This window comes from Petaurus breviceps, unplaced genomic scaffold (genome assembly GCF_028583685.1).
Source record: "Petaurus breviceps papuanus isolate PSGF00001 unplaced genomic scaffold, PetGlider_PUasm1.0 76, whole genome shotgun sequence".
Classification (NCBI taxonomy): Eukaryota; Metazoa; Chordata; class Mammalia; order Diprotodontia; family Petauridae; genus Petaurus; species Petaurus breviceps.
In genome coordinates this window covers 22695331-22717093 of record NW_027186473.1, presented here as the reverse complement: position 1 = coordinate 22717093, position 21763 = coordinate 22695331, and the positions used below count along the sequence as shown (strand labels likewise).

At 33.7% G+C, this 21763-nt stretch overlaps 1 protein-coding gene across 8 annotated transcripts in view; it reads left to right on the top strand.

Moving 5' to 3' along the window:
- The window catches only part of TECRL (trans-2,3-enoyl-CoA reductase like), a 161260-nt gene that overhangs the window by 65087 nt on the left and 74410 nt on the right, over positions 1–21763 (top strand). For 5 of the 8 annotated variants that reach the window (XM_069105307.1, XM_069105310.1, XM_069105311.1 and 2 more), the window contains exon 3: positions 21120–21164. The exons of the other annotated variants lie outside the window; for them this stretch is intronic. In XM_069105307.1, coding sequence (XP_068961408.1) covers positions 21120–21164 — 45 coding nt within the window. The remainder of the gene's footprint in view (positions 1–21119; positions 21165–21763) is intronic. 8 annotated transcript variants of the gene reach the window in all.

Below are 21763 nucleotides of genomic sequence, written 5' to 3'. Positions count from 1 at the left end.
TTAATTTTCACACCAAATTTCTTATCTAATATAGAAACATTAAAATAAAAATACTGATTGGTAGTCAACTAAATACAATTTGGAGTCTGCGTTCTTCTCTCCTAAGAAGGTAAGGTACCTCCTTACCACATACATACACAACCCTGTGTTGCAGTAGGTATTAGAGGGGTAAAAATTAGTCAACAGGCATGATTCTCAGTGGATTCAAGGAAAGGCAACAACGAATGACAGTTTCCTGAACACAAATTTCTTTCTTGGAAAATGAAAAACATGTTAATTTCCTCCATCTTTTCAATTTTAGTGAGACATACCTCCCTCTAGATAGCATCCCTTCCCTGTAGACCCTTTGCTGCACTGGTTGGACTTTCACTCATAGCTTCCAAGTCATCAGTTCAAATGAGAGAGCTGATGTATTCCATATTCCCCAGTGCCACTTATGGACTCTCCATCTCTGACCATAACTGAGTAATTTCTCTTCATTTGATGTTCATTCGATCCATATTAATTAGCCAATAGTTTCCAGTGGCTATTGTCTGAAGACCTCTCGACACACTCCTTCCTTCCTCAATGAGTTTCTTTCCTGGCTCACAGGCTCCCCAACTCCTATCATCTTATTAGGGGATTTTGACATAAATATTAATACCACCTGGATCACCCTTAGCTCTCAGTACTTGACATGTCTCACAAAGAACTTATCTCTCCACAAAACTTCACTTCTTCCTTATTTCTTTGTTCCTATTGAAAGTACCAACATCCTCCCAATCATCCGGGATCACAACCTAGGTGTTATTCTTAATGCCTCACTTTCTGTGTCTGCTACCACCATATTTATTTAGTTGTAAAGTTCTTTTATGTCTACCTTTGAACATCTTTGATACAGAAAGAAATAAAGAAGGAAGGAATGAAAGAATTGAAAGAAAGAAGGAAGAAGGAAGGAAGGGAGGAAGGAAAGTTATATCCTGAATGATAGGAAGAACCATGGCAAATAATAAGAAAAAATAAATTATTCAAGTTTACTAGCACAAATCAATCTAAAACCTGTTTTTCTATCTCTTATTTTAAAACCCTAAAACAGTGCCAAATTTAAATTCTTTGCAAGAATAACATCTAGTGAAATCTTAAACCCTCATATGAAGGAGGCTTTTTTAAGTTCAATCTGTAAAAAGTTTAACCTATTATCACATAGCCCATAATATCAAGATATATAATTGAGTTACAGCTACATTATAAAAAAAAAAGATTAAAAAAAACTGGACAAATAAATCAATAACCCATTTTTGACTATATTGTGCCAAACTATTAACATAAATTCCTATTGAATTGATTGGTTTTATAGATATATTATCATTCCATTAATATTTCAGTAAAACAGCAGTTAATTATTAAGCACCTACTCTGTGTAAGATACAGTTGAAACACAGAGCAGCAAGGTCCCTTTAACTGGAGCCTTGGTCTTTTCAAATCTGCATCTAAATAATAAGAAAGGAAGATGGGGAAAATGAAAGGTACAGCGAAACAATCGATTTGAAGAATTTCCAGTCTGAGGATCTGTGTTCCAATCCCATTGCCTGGGTGACCTTATATAAGTCACTTCTCACTGAGGTTCAGTTTCCTTTTTTTTTTCCTTTTTGGAAGGGGGGAAGGTAGGGCAATTAGACTTAAGTGACTTGCCCAAGGTCACATGGCTAGTAAGTGTTACGTGTCTGAGGCTGGATTTGAGCTCAGGTCCTCCTGACTCCAGGGGTGGTTGCTCTATTCACTGTGCCACCTAACCATCTCATAGTTTTCTTTATTTAAAATGATGGGGTTGGACTAGATGGCCTCTAAGCCTGTAAATCAATTCAATGTGTTTTTCTTGCTAAAGGCAGATAATGCGATCACATAGTTATGTGCCTCTCTAGTCTTGTACAACTCAAATAGCAAGGAGCCCAAAGTTTATGTGTTTACATGAACCCAGATAAAGAAGGGAAATAAGGAAACACAGATGTACAACAAACAGTCAAATAATCTCAGAAAGTACTTTTAGACATTTGAGGTGAAAACATAAAGAAGGTATCAAGATAGCCTGTGTTTATAGCAGCCATCACAAGATTTTACTTATTGATAGTAGTGATCTTCCTCTCAAATGTCCAAACAATAGTTTTAGCTATTGTTTACCATTGGGAAGAATTATTGATGTGTGTTTTTTAATCATCAGGAAAATACCAAAGTCTGTATTTGGTGTGTGCGGGAAGTGGGAGATTTTCTTTTGAAGTTAGGTAATGAACAGGTAAGGTGTAATAAAGGGAGTAAGCTTTTTCTGCTACTCAAGGTGTCACTTTTCCCATAGATTCTCAAAGTGAAAATTGGTAGCTTCACACAGCTGTGCTAAAGAATTAAAGGGAGGGGTGAAATAGTGGGGGGCATTTTTTCAGGAAAATTAACTGTGGAATACATTGCTTCCTACAGTGAGGGTTTTTTAGGACTCATGAAATTAGACAATTTCATTTCAAATGAGACAAATTTAAAAAAAAACACTTATTTACTGACACTGAAACAAGGAATAGTCATATTATGCATTCAAAGAGAGCAAACATTTAGCGGAGTTGAGAAATTAATCACTCACATATGTGAATAATTTTATAACTATTGCTACAGAAAAAAACCAGCAGCACAACCGAAAAACTCTCCCCCAAATTAGTGATGTTGCCATCTTTTTCTGTATTCCAAACTTCTGAAGAATCTGTTTTAACCTATTTTCCTATTGAATGTGTTTTCTGCATTTTTTTATTTTGTGTTACTTTTCTTTGATTTCTCACTTATTCTAAAACTAAGATTGTTGTTTTAAGAATGCACATAATTGATAGTTAAAATCTGTTATTTCTTGAAAGACAACTAGGGAGAGTTTGATATATCAATCACATTGGGTGAATCTGAACGAGTGGACTACTTCAATTCTCATCTTTACATATGGAAAGATGATAGCTTTGTATTGTTTTTGTACTTATGTTGACTTCACTTCCCCAACTGATCTGTAAACTTATTAATATGGATATTTCCTCTAGTAATGCAGCACAACATATCCATACTGACTCAACCTGTGAAGCCCTTGCCATTTCCTCATCCACAGGGAGTTAATTATGACAGAGGGCTTCATGAGGATGAACTGAAATCCTGACGTTAATACATGACCTTTCGAAGCTAAGAACTATACTCAGGAAAATTAACCTGAACAATCTAGGAAAGTCATGTTCATTTTTACTTGAAAGATTTATGGTCATATTTCATTTTAAATAAAATGTACATTGAGAGTTGGAAAGATTACCAGAGGCTTTCAAGTCTCATGTTTTATAGAATGAGAAAACTGATCTCTAAGCAGGTTAAGTGGCATGCCCAAAGTCATGAAATCAGTCAATATCTTACAAAATAGTTGAAATGACTGCGACTCAAAGACTGACTGCCCATTCATACCTATTTTTAAGTTAAATGTTGATATTAATATTAAAATGTTAATATTTTTATAAATAAAATGTTTGCTTTTCTTAGTTTCTCCCCTATGTCCCCCACTCCTATTATTTAATTAAAACTATACCACATCAAAGAAAAACAGAAAACAGAATAAAACATCTTGACTAGACTTGGTTTACTTTTCCTTTACACATACTAGTCTCTAGGATAATTTCCTCTACAAGATACTAAGTGTATTGAAACACATTATGCGCTAATTAATTTCTGTTGAACAAGTGAGAGTAACTCTGCAGAGCTAGGATTCATAAGGTGGTCAGAGACCATCCACACTGATGTCAGCCAACTGATAGAGCCAGAGCTCTGTCCCGGGCAGGGGATAGACAGAACTAAATGGATTGATTTTTTATCAACATATATTCAACGTTTCTTCAAATTTCAGTCTTGTCAGAAGAAATTTTGCCTGCTGCTTCCCTAGTCTCCTTTTCTAATGTTATTAACAAAACATGTCTCAAAATCCTGAATTTAAATATAAAGTTTTGCATTAAAAGACCAAATTCATTTCCCCATATTTTAGCAACATATAAAATTTTGATGCATGTTTTTTTTCAACAAATCTAAAAACCTGATTTCAAAATAGAAAAAAGAGAGAATTTATGTGCAGGTATATATATACACACACACATATATCTACATAACACACATGCATATATGTGTATATACACAAATGTATGTGCATATATATCTATGTACATGTATATGTGTGTATACATATATATACACACACACACACATATTTGTAATTTTTGCTGTTTAAAGCATTAGTTTCTCTTTAATCATTAGCTTTCTATTCTCTCTAAAGTTTCATGACCCTGGTTTCTTTATTCTCTTTCTAACTGTACCAGTGGGGTAGCCAAGTGGCATAGTGGATAAAATGCCAGGCCTGTGGTCAAGAAGACTCATTTTCCTGAGTTCAAATCCAAGTTCAGACAGTAGCTCTGTGACCCTGGGTCACTTAATCCTGTTTGCATCAGTTATTCATTTATAAAATGATCTGGAGAAGGAAATAGAAAAGCCTTGCAGTATCTTCACCAAGAAAACCCCAAAAGGAGCCACAAAAAGTCAGACATGACTGAAAAATGACTAAAGGAACCTCTTCTAGTGCTCTTTTTGAGTCACCTTTTTCTGACTCATTATTAACTTATCATCTCTCACCGCCATCCCCCATGCAGGGTAGATTCTAGAGTTATGCCCTGGACTTTCTTCTTTCTATATACTCACTAGCTAAATAGGCTTCCATGACTTCAATAATCACTTATGTAGAGATGAATCTCATATCTCTCTAGTTACTCCCTAGTGTCTTTCCTGGACGTCAGTCCATTTCACCACCTTCCTATCAGGTAACTCGTACTGGATATCCTATACACATCTAGAGTTCAACATGTCCAAAAAAGAACTTATTTTTCCCTCACTTTCATACCCCCACCCCAGTTAATCCAGTCTTCATTTAAACTTTCAAATTTCTGTCAAGGCCAACATCATTTTTTAAATCACCCAGTTTTATAACAATGGAATCAATCATTCCTCCTCACCATATTGTACTTCATATAACCAATCATTTGCCAAGTCTTATTGATTCTAAGTCAACAAAATATCCATCTTTCATCATCTTTTCCCCACTCACATTGTCACTACTCTCCTCCAAGTTTTTTGTTTTTATTTTACCTATCTCCTGAATTACTTCAATTGCCTCCTGTTAGGTTCCTCTGCCTCATCTCTCTCCTCCATACTTCACAGAGATGCCACAATTCAACTCCTAAATCACAGGACTGGCCATAGTACTCCTTTGCCCAGTGGTTTGCTACTGCTTCTGGAATCAAATGCAAACTTCTTGGGCATTAAAATCTCTATACAACCTTTCTTTCCAGGCTTATGATATATTATTCCCTTTCACATATTTTTTATTCAGTCAAAATGTCTCTCTTGCTGTTCTCCCTATGAAAAATTTAATCTCCCACCTCCATGCCTTTGGATGGGTTGTTCTCTAGATCTAGAATTCATTTTTCCTCACTTGTCTCTTAGAATCCTAAGCTTTCAAATCTCACTGCAGGTGCCATTTATGATCTTTCCTGATTTCCCCAGTGGCTAAGATTACTATGTTTTAAAATTAATTTTGCATATACATGTTTCTGCCAATTGAATGTAAGGTTTTTGAGGCCAGGGGCTGTTGCATTTTTGCTTTAGCCTAGTATATCGTTAGTTTATAATAAATGGTAATTTATTAGTTAACATTTATATAGTACCTTAAAGTTTATAAAATAATTTATAAAGTTGGGTTTTGGGGGTCATTTTTGCATTAAATCTTTACAACAACTATATGAGGTTAGTACTATTGTTGTTCCCAGACAAGAAAACAGAGTGAGAAAAGTTGCTTTGTCCACATAACCATTAAGGTCAAGAAGTAGTATCCAAACCTATATCTATCATTCAGCTTGCTGTATCAAAGCTTCCTTTCGTGATCAGAGACTCATAGAGAATAAATTATTTGCCCATGGTCAAAGAGTTCAAAAAGGTGTAAGGCAGGATTAAACCTAGGTTTCAGTACTGCACTTCAGCATTCAGACTCTGCGAAAACAAATAGTTCCATCAACTGAAGAGGAAAGAGAACATCAGAGTATAAATAATAACTAATCTCATGCTTTCCCTATAAAAAAGTCACTGAAGTATACCATTTTATCAGAAATGCCATTATAGGGGCGGCCAGGTAGCACAGCGAGTAACAGAACCAACTCCAGTGTCCAGAAGACCTAGAGATCGAATCCCGGGCTCAGACACTTAGCACCCACCCAGAAACACCTGGCTGTGTAACCTTGAGCAAGTTACTTAACCCTAATTGCTTAGGGGCGGCCAGGTGGCTCAGCGAGTAAGAGCACTGGCTGCAGTGTCGGGATGACCTGGATCGAATCTGGGCTCAGATACTCAGCACCACACCCAGAAATAACTGGCCATGTAACCTTGAGCAAGTTACTTAACCCCGATTGCTTTAAGAAAAATTAAAAAAAAAAGAAATGCCACTATAGAATTTTTTAATTCACCAAAAACTTATGGGTATGGGTTTCCCTGAAATCATCAGGCAGAAACTATCATGGGAATGAATATTACTAAGATGAATAGGAATCAGAAGCTAAGTTAGATTCACATTCTCCATTTGGGCAATTACTTTAATTATTTATAAAAGAAATCATGGAAGATAAACAATGCCAAATTTGACAGAATGAAGTGGAAATGAATTTAACTTAATGTTCTAATTTAGCATTGTTTAAGTATAGCATAGTTTCATCAATCACATATGACATTCTGTTACTCGATGCAATCATTGCCTCTGTGAAAGGAGTCTGTGTTGATTTTCTGCATGTGTACCCAGATGTAGAAATGTTCAATAATTTTCAAACATGAACTTATTTTTTAATGTCTTGATTTGTTATTATTCATAGGCACATTACCCTTTGGGTGGAAATTAGGAATGGAAGAAGAAAGAATATTACATAATCAAGGTTGTGGGTTTTTTTTTTTGTTGGCCTAAACTAACAGTCCCATTCTTATTACACTCCTCTCCTTATTGTTTATTATTTTTCCAATATCGACTCCATTTAACTTATTCACAGTATTTAGATCTAGGAGGCACTAGAAAAAATATCAGGTTTACCCCCCCCCCCCCATAACTCCAAAATTAAGAAAACTGAGGTGCAGATAGGTCAAGTGCTTGTTCAAGGTCATGGTTTTTAAATAATAAAACTAAGATTCGAAACTAGCGTCTTACTTCAAATTCAATGCTCTTTCCATTGGAACAAATGTCTCAGGCTCTTGATAGATAAAAATACTAATTTCTCTCTCTCTCTCTGTTTCTGTGTGTGTGTGTATGTATGTGTAAAAGTCTATAATGGTCTCAAAATTTTTAGAATAAACTTGAGACTCTTCTGACTTGAAATCCAATGCATTGATAATAAGGACTATTGATATACTTGTTCAGACCCTAACTTGCTAGGGTGAAGCCAACAAATTAAATGTATCAAACATAAATGTAAAGTTCTATGTTGAAGTTCAGAAAGTCATAAAATCAAAGCATCTAAAGCTAAAAGACATCAGGGAATCAAATATTTAAAACCTTAAGCAAATTAGAAGATATTGAATTCAACCTCATTTTACAAATGAAGAAATTTCTACAATTTTCTAAAATAAATTTCTACAAAAGTGTTGTAGAAATTGACTTGTCCAGGGCAACACAACTAATAAGTATGATGAAAGATTTCAATCTAGCTCTTCCTAAGTCCACTTCCAAGTATTCTATCTATTAAACCATGTTGCCTGCCACTCAGGGACTTTAGAAATTAAAGCCAACTTTCTTATCTTATGGGTGAAAAAAAAGAACCTAGAGTTTAAATAGCTCAACCAAATTTCAAGTACAGTATAGGGGAGACATAGATTTAAAAAATCCCATTTGCATAAAGACCTAGACATTTGAGTAGTTTTGAAACTGATTAGGAGTCAACAACTATATGTAGCTTCTAAACATAATTTGTTTAGAATTTTCATTGGTAGAATCTTAATGTCCAGATCACTGTAAGTAATAGTTTCCTTCTACTCTGCTATGGTCAAAACACATCTGGTGCATTGAGTTTCATTATAGCTCCATATTTTAAGAGCAATATTGATGAAATAGAGTGTTTCTAGACAAGGGCAATTGGAATTATGGAGAGTAAAGAAATCATGTCCAATGGAAAGAAGATGAAGAAAAAGGATGCTTAATAAGTCGCTCTTTTATAGATTATATCTTTAACTAGTAGAAGAGAAAACTTAGTGATAAGATGATGCATTAATTACAGAGCGATTTACATGTACTGAGAATCATTCTGGGAACTAGGAAGAAACAAAATTTAGAAAGAACATGATGATGCTTAGACTATAATAGGGAAATAAACATTTATTAAAAAGTAAACAGATAAATGCAATGTAAAATATATTTCTGACTGGACCTGTAATTTCTTTGTTATGGAAATCTATAAAATGTTTCTAGTAATACAAGTCAGTACTATTCTAAATTTATATCTTAGAGAGTTTTTTGGGGGCAATGAAAGTTTAAGTGGCGTGTCTAATATCACATAGCCAATATGTATGAGAGGAAGGTTTGAAACCCCAACCGTCTCTCTAACCATTACTCAATGAGGCTACCTCTCAACCTCTAAAATATTATATGATAGATATACATTAGAGTTGCAAAACAAAATTCTTTAAGATATAAGAGGGAATGTTATTACTGATTCCCATAGGTGTAGGAAGGATGAGGACAGGCTTCACAAAGAAAGTCATATTTACATTGAACTTAAAAGAACAGTAGGTTTAAAGAAGCAAAGCAATCTGGTCAGGAAAGAGCATGATCAAAGGTTCAGAGCTAGGGGAATGTAGTGCTTACAGTGGGGTGGGGAGGCAGTGGTCCAGTGTGATTAGAGTATAGCATGTGTGGAGAGGAAGAATATGTGGTTATTCTGTGTTAATAGACTGATGACAGTAGAGGGCTTTAAATGCTAGACAAAATGGTTTGACCTTACCCAGTATGCAACAGAAAATTTTGACAGATTTTGGAGTAGAAGACTAACATGGACAAATTATACATAAATATGTTTATGGCAGAGGAATTGGAGGGGCAAAGAAGAGACAGGAAAGTCTTTTAAGAGGTTATTGCCACAGTACAGTGGGTTTTAATGAGGGATATACTAGGATAGTGAGAACGTGGATAGTGAGGAAGGGACAGATTAAGATATAGCAATATAGTGATATGGAACTCAATCCACAGGCTCGGATACTTAATAGAATATGGAAAGTGAGAAAGAGTATAAAAGTTTTAAGTGGTGTAATTGACATAAATAGTAAAACCACAAATAGTAGGTTTAAGGGAAAAGATAAGTAGCTTAGTTTTGAATATATTCAATTGTAAGTTACTAGCATTTTGTTTAGGTAGAAATGTCCTTTAGAAAGTTGGAGATTCCTATAGATCAACAACATATATTATACCAAGTTAAAGTTAAAATGGGCACATAATTGAGAAAGGGTGATATTATAAGAAAATTAGGAGAACAAGGAATAGTTTACCTGTCAGATATATGGAGAATGGAAGGATTTATAACCAGACAAGAGTTAGAGAACATTATGAAATGCAAAATTGATAATTTTGATTATATGAAATTAAAAGTTTTTACACAAGCAAAACTAATGGACCAAGATTAGAAGGGAAGCAGAAATCCGGTAAACAATTTTTACAACCAGTATCTCTGATAAAGGCCTCATTTCTAAAATATATAGAGAACTTTGTCAAATTTATAATACAAATCATTTTTCAATTGATAAATGGTCAAAGGATGTGAACAGGCAGTTTTCAGATGCAGAAATTGAAGCTATCTCTAGTCAAATAAAGCAACCTACTCTAAAACACTTTTGTTTGGAAAAATGCAAACTAAAATAACTCTGAAATACCACCTTATACCTATTAGCTTGGTTAACATTACAACATAGGGAAATGATAAATATTGGAGAAGATGTGGGAAAATTGGGACACTAACGCATTATTGGTGGAGTTGTGAACTGATCCATCTGTTCTGGAGAGAAATTTGAAACTATGCCCAAATAGCTATACCCCTTGACCCAGCAATACCACCACAGGACTGTATTATCCCAAAGGGATCATAAAAAAGAGAAAATTATGCAAATGTACAAAAATATTTATAGCAGCTCTTTTTATGGTGGCCAAACAATTAGAAATTTATATTATGCCTATCAACTGGGAAATGGCTGAACAAATTGTGGTATATAAATGCAATAAATAATTAATAGTCACAGGAAACAAGTAGAAGGACCAAAAGAGTGCCATGTTTCTGAAACCAAGGAATGAGAGCATATTTAGTAATGGAGAGTAATCAACATTGTAAGAAGTTTCAAAGATTAAAGATGATGAAGATAGAAAAGAGACCATTGGAATGAGTAATTAGAATTTTATTTGGTCATCTCTGAAAGAGCAATTTCAATAGAATAATGGAGTGGGAAGGTCCTTTATAAGTAGTAGAGGAGGTAGTGGGTAGTGAAGAACTACTGCCTTTTTTAGGAACTTTCTCAGTAAAAGGGAGGTGATAGCTGAGGTAGTCAATAGCTTACTAACAGGTTAGTAGAGGTGAGGGAAGGCATTTTACAGTTTTGTTTAGTTTATTTTTTCATAATTTCAGAGACCAGAATATGTTTGTAGGTGAAGGGGAAGGAACCATATGATAAAGGACGAAAATATATGACAGATAGGAGATATCTGTTGAGCAAAGTCCTAAAGGTAGTGGAAGGAATGGGTCAAGGACACAAAAATAATGTTTAGACTTAGTAAAGAGTAGGCATAACTCTTTTTTTGTGAGAAGAGGGAAGGAAAAAGAGAATACAATAATGGTGATAAATTAAAGAAGGGAGATAAAGAAACTCAGACCAGGTTCCTCAATTTTCTTTGTAAAGATAGATATTGAGTCATCTCATGTAATAGTGAGCAATATGATTTAAATTGTAGGGAATAAAAAATAGAAGAAGAAGATTTGGAGTAGAAATTGTGCATAATGAGATCAGTTGTTTATAAGGGATAAGTAAAAGGATTATCTTGCAGTATCAAGAGCTGAACTTGGGTTATAAAATGCATGATAGGCAAGGCAACTCAATTTAAATGGGCCATTAGTGTCAAAGACAGATTGTTATTAACACCAATGGGTCAAAATTATAAGGGGATTTCAGCTTGATATAAAAATAACATTTTGTAAAGGAACTCATCAAAGTGAGTCTACATTATAAGACAATAAATTTTATAGATAGATGTATATAAGGAAAGATTAATGACTATCTGTCAAAAAATCTTGCAGAAGAAGTGACCTTAAACTTCAGGTAGTCAACAAGATTCTAAGATTCTATGACACAATCATTTGTACAGAAATGACTAATTCTATATGATTTCTCAGAATAAGTTGTTCCTTGGTCACTTATAAGGAATTCTTATAACAGAATGTGGCCATGGCTTTTAAATTGAATGGAATTTATCTAATGTTAAATCTAAGTCAGTTAGGTAATTTACAGTTATTATCCCAATGTATCTCAGATGCTAGAGATAGACTCTAACTCTAAAGCAGGCCTGCCAGGAACATGAACTAGTGTTTTTATTCATGTTAGGGCAATATATTTCCAGGGTGTTTAACTAGAGAAATAAAATGTAATTGTTGTTATACATTAATGGTGGTTCTCACAATATTATAAACACAGGTAAAACAAGTACAAGGAGAAGAAGGAATGGAATAAAATTAAGCTCTTATTGAAAAGAACTCGAAGATCTAAGAATATTTGTGTTCCATGAATATTTTTCTTCCTAGTTCACCTTTGGTTTTTTGTTATGTGTATTTCCATAGGGAAGTCTTGTGCATCTGTGACTGCATAGCTTGGCTGCCCCAGGATCTTGGAATAGTTAATATCTTTAGGAAATTAATATGTGATGATTGTGTACCTTCAGGCTCAGCAGAATCTGTATCTCTGATGAGCACCTCAGGAGAGAACTTGTTTCCCTCTAAATGTACCAGCAGTGGAAAAGAATGTATTAACTGGGATGCCTGCACATATCAGAAAATAAGTCAAGACTACCTTGATTTAAATTTAAATGTATTTTCTCAAAATAAAAAAATGCAAACCCTTTGATGGTAATATATTTGCAAGTTCCTATAGTTGGGGTGAAACATCTGCTCAGATCAGAAGTGAAACTGTGAAGTGAAGCACCAGAAAATATAACAGTGCAATGGTTTTCCCATGTCACTGGTAAAAAGCATTACAAAAACTGAATTTTAGTGAGTTAATCCAGTCAATATGTGTACTCCACCCCCTTCCCCATGATTTGTTAATAGAGAACTAAAAAAAAAACTAATAGAATTATTATGGAAAGGATCTCAGAAATTCATCTGATCAAGCCCCTCCCCTGACATTATACATAGGAAAAGCTAAGCCCCAAGAAAGAGGTTAAAATTGAAGAAAAGGTGACATAAGGATAAAATTGAAATTAAACCCAGGATTTCCTGTCTTTTTGTCCAATGCTTTTTTCTCATCACACCAATCTAAAGTTCTATTTATCTCAGGTATGTTTTCATGACTTTCATTTTCTAAAAAAATTCCCTTTGAGAATTATATGGCCATTCAGCAAGCCTCACATTAAAGACTGAAGCAAATATAGTTATTAGCTTTTGACTACTAAGGTGATGGTGTATCTTCACTTTCTTCAGAATGTTTGAGATTATAGCTTAAAATGAATTCAATCCCATGATAATTACCATGGGTTGGTATGAAGATTTTTTCAATTTTTCAATTTGATTCTCCAGTAAAAATAACCTTCCCATCCAAATGATGTTCAGTCACCTTCTAAAAGTATCAAGCACCCAAAAACTCATAGTACTTACTCTATATTTCAATAGAAATTTAAGTTTTCATGTTGACATGAACTAGTTATCTCCTTAATGACTTTTAAGTGTCCTTGAGATTGTTTAGGTGTTCATTTCTAACCCAGAAAAATATCATATCAAAAAATATCTTTAATATTTTCAGGTAATATGTCCCAAACACCCAATTTTGTTTAGTGCTCAAATTTCAGTAAAGACATTGACAAGTTTCATTTCATAAAATCCTTGTGGCTTTCAGAAAATGCACCGACTTCACCTACATGGCTGCATCTGCTGCATAATCAGAAATTGCTTAGCAACCGATTACAATGTTTGTCAAGGTATTATGTAAGAAATTCCTTGGTTAGATTGACCTGTGTGGTACTTTTTTCATCAAGAATTACACATGAAATGGGAGTTTGTTGCCATATTCCTGTACTCTGAAAATTTACCTTAGAATAGGATACAGTTCAAAGGTTTTTAAAAACATGAAGCTGATGATTGATTATAGTAATTTGCCTCTTCAAATCACTCCATTCAAATCACAGCAGGCATTGCTTATAATTATCAAACCTATTTGTTATTAACAACTCATGGGGAGAAAAATACAGTCAAAGGCAACATTTTTCCTGGTAATAAAATTAACTGTTCATGGAAAGAAAATCCATTAATTGTTTTAAACAATAGCCATCAAATTTGTTATCTGCTTCTTAGATTGTTCATTGTCTGCAAAGAGAAATTTTATTTTAGACCTTCAATCTAGGAGGGGGGAAGTCATTAATTTATGAAATGTTATGGAAATGAAATGATAAGGTTGAGAATTTTAACTTTATATTGCTATATTATACATACATATTTACATTTACATATGTATACATACACATATATTATGATGGCTATTCATATACATGCATATATATGAAAATATGTGTACATGCAGGTTCTCTCCCCCTGACCTCCCCATTGCACTTCTGTAAATCAGGTGCCATTTCACCAAGCCCCATTTCCCATATGAAGCCTTCACTGATAAATCAAAATCACATTAGCCTTTTACTTCTCTGAACATCTACTAGATTAATAGGATGACAATGTTTGGAATTTAGTTGTTTTTATAACCATAGTCATCACAAGATTTATCAGCTGGAAATGATCTGAGAGGTCACATAATCAATTCTGTGTGTCTTAGTTATTTTTGTTGATTTGTCTTTTCCAGATTAAAATCACCCTGGGGATAGGCACCACCCTATACTTATTTTGTAATCCCTTTCCTTTTTTACTTAGTTTATTTACTTACTTTCCTTACTCATCTTTCAATGTAAAGCCCTCTCAATCAGGTCAGTGCTCTCTGTTACCAAAACAGGAGAGAATGAAGGAAAAAAAAGGAGAGGGATTAGACATATTCCCCCACACCCATCTCATGTAAATAGATACTTTGGTGTATAACTCCTTTGGAAAGAATTCTGAGTCAAAGATGTTAGAAATCCTCTGTCCTATATGATGAAAAAAGTTCTCTTTCAAAAAAAAAGAAAGAGAAGAGAGAAAGAAGGTGGGAAGGAGAAAAGGAAGGAAGGAAGGAAGGAAAGAAGGAAGGAAAGAAGGAAGGAAGAAGGAAGGAAGGAAGGAAGGAAGGAAGGAAGGAAGGAAGGAAGGAAGGAAGGAAGGAAGGAAGGAAGGAAGGAAGGAAGGAAGGAAGGAAGAAAGGAAGAAATGATACTTTACAGTGGTACTATATAGCCTGTAGCTATACAGCAACACCATGACCCTTGAAGTGAAGAACTAAACATAAAAGCCAAATTCAGTGGGTAGGGCAGATGAATTTCTTTGTCAATTCTCTTAAAGTCTGTAAAGCCTCATTATATTAAGTATTTCATTGAACTTTGAGCTTTTAGGGACTCATAAGTTACATATTTTTATAAATAAATTTTTATTGAAGTAAAGCATTTCTAAAAGGCTTCTTTTAGAAGGTGAGACCTCAGATGAGACTTGCATGAAGCCAGGAAAACCAGGAGGTAAAGGTGAGAGGGAACAGAATTCTAGGTATGGTGTACAGCCAATGAAAATGCTCAGTTGGGAGATTGTGCTAAATATAAAATTGCTTTGGTTTGTCCTCTAGTTCTTCAAATATTTTCTAAATGTAGTATACCAAAATAATCATATTTCATCATGATTTATGATAGTTATTCTTTTGATGAATTATAGTTAAAAATGAGAGAGGGAGACAGAAACAGAGACAGAGAGACAGAGGGAGAGAGATAGAGACAAAGAAAGAGAGACAGAGATAGAGCCAGAGATAGAGACAGAGAGAATGAGAAGAGTTATGTAATGTTATTAAGTGATCTTTATACATTACTTTATGGTTTGTAAAACTCTTTTCCTTAAAAAAGCTCTTTTTCTTTCTCATTTGAAACGCAACAATCCAATGAAACAGAGACTATTCATATCCTCATTGACATATAAGAAAACTGAAGCTGAGAGAAAATACATGAATTTCCAAAGGTCACTTCCCTAGTAAATGTCTTAGGCAGCTTTTGATATATCAATCAATGAGTATTTATTAACTACCTACTATATGTTGTTTACTATACCAGGTTATGAGAATATAAATTCAAAGAATGATACAATCCTTACTGTCAAGTATGCTTATATTATATATCTAATATAGATATTGATTTGTGTTTTAAATTATATTTTTGTAAGCATACAGTTCTAAATTCCGTGATTTCATCAGTAAGGGGTACATCATTGAGGGATTTCTTCTATGATGCAGTTCAGAAACTCTTCTATAATGGTTTTAAGGACTGAACTGGGTTACTGATATGGTATGACTTGCCTGTCACATAACCAGGTATGTGTCACGGGAAGGGCTTGAAGCCAAATTTTGATTCTAGGCCCAATGTTTTATTAATTGTGTCATATTGCCTCTCTTTACATACCATGTATCATGTAATAATGATGAAAATTATTTAAATGTAGAGGAATATCAGTAGTTTAGTAACTCAAATTTTTAAATAAGCAAGTTGAATTTCTTCATGGGAGTCTTTTTAGAGTACTTGAATTCAAATGATACCAAAGCAAACAAAATCAAAATATAAAAATCTTTGTAAGTTCTTATTCACAAAAGTGTTACATAAATTTATTTTTTAGCTCAGTTCAACACTTATTGAATTCAGCATGTCAGAAGGTGAAGACTTTAATAATTTAAATATTAAAGTAAATATAGCCATATTTGCTGTATGTATATGTATATATGCATGCATGCATGCATGTATACACAAGCACACATTTCAGTCATTTCTTAGTTGTGTCCTATTCTTTGTGACCCCATTTGGGTTTTCTTGGGAAAGTTAGTAGAATTGTTTGCATTTCCTTCTCCAGCTCATTTTACAGATAAGGAAACTGAGGCAAGCAAAATTAAGTGCCTTGTTTAGGGTCCTGTAACTAGTAAGTGTTCGAAGCAAGATTTGACCTCAAGTAAAGGAGTCTTCCTGACTCCAGGGCCTTGGCACTCTATCCACTACACCACATAACTCTGTGTACATGTGTGTATATACATATGTAGGTACACACACATACACACACATATATATGTATATACATTTGGGGGGAGATTGAACCTATGATTTTATTAGCATAAGGAACTCTCCAGTGAGAAAACAATGAAATAGCTAACATATCTACAACTTAGTTTTAGAGAATTCCTTGGGGATTAAATGGGTTAACTGATTTTCCAATGGGTACACAGCCAGTATTATATAAGGAAAAGAATTTGAATTCAGGTTTTCCTTATTCTGAAGATTAATCTCTATTAGTCATGCTATCCCTCTCCTGATAGCAAATTTTAAGTTCTTTGGGGTTATAGTAATAATCAAGGCAAAAAAAGTCCTTGAAAAATTTTACATTCAAGTTCTTGCTCCCATAACATATACGCAGATCCTTTCTTTATCTCTGTTAATGTGTTTATATTATATATCTATATAAATACATACACACATATTTTTTCAAGAACCTAAAAGAGATACACCCCCCACAATAATTTTATTTGATATTTATTTCTAATTTATTTTAACCTATTTTAAAAATAAAGATGAATATAAGTTACATTTATGGGAAAAATAAAATGTATAGTACTATTCTAAAAGTCTTTGTAGTTTTTTTTCATACACATTCATTGCTCAGACAAAAGAGAAAGGAAATGTCCCAGATTACACAATCATTTATCAACTTTCATAACATTAGACTGCCACTATAACATTAGACTGCCACCTTTGCTAAAGTCAATACAGATAAATAACATCTATCATCAGGTTATGGAAACTCAAATGACCAAGAAAAGAATCTTGAGATAAGTTTGTTGCATGAGAGTATCTACAAAAACATAATGCACAGCTTTTATTCTAGAGAAAGAACAGAGATTTTCATGTTCATGGATAACATGGATTCTTTTAAGCTCCCAAGCAGCTGTACAGCTTCAAAGGATTCAGCATCTGCAATACTTCTCTAGCCACCTCCTACTGTCTTCTAAAATCCCCATGGAATGCATGTTTTCAGCTCCAAGGAGCCACACTATGTTCCTCCCTGCTTTCTCAAGCAATTATTGGAATTTGTTCCTTTGCCCAGAAGTCAGAAGCTACTCCAAAGAATTGCTACAGGCAATGAATAATTCCCCCTCCATATGAAACATGCTGCATCATTTCAGTGGCACAAGCCAACACTCTTCCTGAAATCATTTATACTTTAGGACCATGTTAACTGAGTAGGAAGGAAATGAAGTACCCTGGAGGGATTTGGAGCTGTTTTAAGTACATCATTGTCAGAAAGGATTTCACAGTTAGTGCTTAGTCCTCTAGTCTGTGGCTCTATCTATTTACATAGGATTAGTATTAATTTTTGTTTCGCATTCCTAAATAAGGGTTATTACATCGTCTTTAAGAGCTATCAATCATGTAAAGTATTTTTTTAAAGTGGCAAGTGGGTATCTATATGTAAAACACACACATGTAATACATTCATTAATAAAATAGGCAGAACTCGATGGTTAGAGCTCATGTAAAATCAAACCTTATTGTTCCTTTTGTTTAAGTGTGGTATTTATCCATGTGATGGCAAAAAGTTACTTAATAGTGAGAAAATGTCATGCATAAGAGAAGCATGACCTCTTTGTAATTATGAAATAATAATATACTTATTTCAAAACACATCTCTTTTATCCCTACCCCACCATTATTGTTAAGTATTTGTTCTAAGTTTATCTTCATGTAATAGATAACACTTCATAAAATGTTCATATCCTTAATTTCAAACTGGCCACATGGACAATTTGCCATAAATGTATGTAATGAACATCATTAATCCCATTACAGAGTACATAGGATAAAGGAATAAGCTTATTTTAGACAGAAATGGTCAAAACAACACTTTATATTTTTTACCTTTTTCTCTTCATTTTGCTACTCCCAATTTTTGCTTAGATAAACTTAGAGACAGAGATGTCTAATTGTATTTTTACAAAATGACAAAGTCATTTTTAGGATCCTTTGATCACGTATTAACTGTGAAAAGGAAACTCAGAGATTATTTACTTCAACCTTCTCATTTTACATAAGGAAAACTGGGGCCCAAAGAATTTGATTTATTTGCCCAAGGTCACAAAGATGTTATGCTAGGTAGCAAAGTTAGGATTATATCCCAGGTCTCCTGACTACAAATTCAACTCCCCAGCCACCCTGCCCTCATCATTCTTCCTTGAGGTACAGTAGACAAAGTCAAGACCAGAGGCCTAGTCCTGACTCTACCATTCCTTGAATTTGGTGACCTATTTAACCTTTATGAGCCTCACTCAGTTTTCTCGTCTGCAAAATGGAGATAGTAATAGTTGCCCTATCTACCTCACATGAATGGGTTATTTAAAAGATCATATATGGTCATCAATATGAAAAAAATGATAAATCACCAAATTCTGTAGCAACGTGAGGTATTAGTATGGTTAATTATATTGGCATATACATCAGTATACTTTGTTAATTTTTCCTACTATACTTCAAAGAACTGCTCTAGTTTATGTAATATTAATGTAACTCTCATTAGTATCATTTATGTACATTTCATAGGTTCACTGATTTAGAGCTAGAAGGAACGTTAGAGACCCTCTAGGGTAGATCACTCCCCTCATTCTATAGATGAGGAAATTGAGGCCCAGAAAATAAGTAACTCTCTCAATGCTGCACAGGAAGTAAAGAAGGATCGTAGTATATAATAGATTGAACTATAAAAGGGATTTTACTCTAACCTCTTCATTTCATAGATGAGGAAATTGAAGCTTAAAGAGTAAAATAACTTGTTCCAGATCATAGAGGTATTGAGTGTCAGAGATCGTGAGTGAACTCATGACCCCAAATCCATTACTCTTTGCACTGTACCATGCTATCTCCTGTCAAAATAGCTCTAAGCCACATGAAGTAAATGCATCAATACCTTTGAGGGAAAAAAAATTCCGTGACAATACTCATTCACCAGTTTCAATCATGTCTGACTTTTCATAAGCCCATTTGGGATTTTCTTAACAGAGATACTGAAGTGGTTTTCTATTTCCCTCTGCAGCTCATTTTACAGATGAGGAAACGGAGGCAAGCAGGGTTAAGTGACTTTCCTGGGGTCACCCAGCTAGTGTCTGAGGTTAGATTTGAGTTCAGGAATCCAAATTTTCCTTACTATACCCCCTGACTCTCTATCCACAGCGCCACGTAGCTGCCCCTGACAATACTTCTAGTTCACATAAAATTCGTTTGCCAGAGGATACACAAAAAAGGTTTTCTCACAGGGTTTACTGTGCCATAATTTATGCTTCATGAGGGCAAAGTCTGTCTCTACAAATTTTCTGCTCTCTCCACAGGCAAATACAGTTTTTGACACATGCTAAATATTTAATTCATGTTTATTTAATTTTAAATTTGATCTAAAATTAAACATAGAAAAACACTCCTCATAAGAGAGAAGTGCTGTTATAAGCATTTTTATTTAGATAACTTGTAATCACTTACTTGTGAATCAGTGATAGGTAAGGCTTACTGAACTTTCCTACAAAGAGACTTTGGTAAGATTCACACCTTTGATTTTTACCAGCATAGTCATATCCCTGGGTAGAAACTCCCTCTTTCAAAGCCAATTACAAATTGTTCTGTCTGTTAATACTTTAGATTTGGTTGGGTCACTTAGATGATAAATAAACAGTAACAACAATTATTATTTTTATTATTATTGTAATAATGGTATTCATATCAATAATAACTTACGGAACTTACCATGTTATTTACAGTTTGTAAAGGCCTTTGAATGTCACATCATTTGATGCTCATAACAGTCCCTTGAAATAGGTACTATTATTCTTCCAATTATACAGATAAGGAAACTGATAAATGTTAAGTGATTTGCTCATGGTCACACAGTGTAAGTGTGTGACGAAACCTAAATTCAGTTTTTCTTGATTTTACCTAAGATTCTATCTACTATGTAATACTGTATGTTTAAGTATAATATATCCATAGACATAGACGTTTAGTTGGACGTGTAAGGTATTTCCAGGAACAATACTAGAAGACTATAGTACTAAGATAGAAGTGACCAGTTCATGGATGTTCTAGAAATAGCATGAGTTATCAAAATGTCATTGAATTTTGAAGTACTTAGATAGGCCTTGAAGAGGAGTTGTGAAAATGTAACTCTTACTTTTGTTGATGAGATGGGTGGTGATATGTTTGGAATATAGGTAGACACACACTGTTAGGATGGTGTGTTGATTAGTTTGAATAAAATTTATTTTTCTCTTTTAAGAAAAAAAACTTTCTTACAAAGGATGGTACATTGGATTAGGAGGTTGAAATGATATATTTAGACATGAGTGTAATAAAAGCAAGAGGTATCAGTAAATAAAAAAAATAAAAACATGAAATTATAACATGAAAATACTCATGACATAATAATAGTAGCTACCAGTTATTAAATAATTAAAACTTTTTATTCATTTTCAAGAAAATAACGATTTTTAAACTATTCCACTGCAATGAGAAATATGAATATGACCAAAGTTTTATAGCATCATTTTCAGATATATATCTGGAATCATAAAGTACAACTAATTATGATATTATATTCATACAACTGAAGAAAGCTGAATATTTTTTTAATAATAAATAGGTCCCCAGTGGTACCCTTCCCGTATTGGCCTTCAGCTGGAACGTGGTAAGTACTGATCAAAAATGTTCCATCATCTTGAGTAACATCTTAAAGTCATGGTTATTGTTCTTGTTTCCTTTGATATTACTAATCTCCTCTGATTTTTTCACTGCCAAAACCAGAGGTGACAGGATGAGAAGCTTCCTAACTAACAACATGCTTTGGTAATATTTATTTAGTAATAATATTGTATCCTTTCTAAAAAAAAAGTTTAAATCTCTGAAAATTTCAAGCTATCCTTAAAAACTGGAGTTTGTCACTAAATATAACATGGATTTTCTCAAAAATCATTAGTATAAATAAAAATATAAGGAAGAATTCTTGTTGATTTTAAGGACTTTTATTTACAGAATGTTACATATCTCCATTCTCAGTTTATGATTAGAATAATCCAAAAAATGGTCCAGCAATTAAGACAGATATCTTATTTAATAGATAATGAAGTTGAGACTGAGGTTAATTAGTAGAATACAAGTTAATTGAAGATAACTATTTTGGAGAAGCTTCATAAATGGTTAATTAATTGAATTTTGCTGTGTGTTCAACTTTCCAGCAATCACATTTGTTTAAAAACAAACAAAAAAATGGTAAAGGTAAGGACAAGA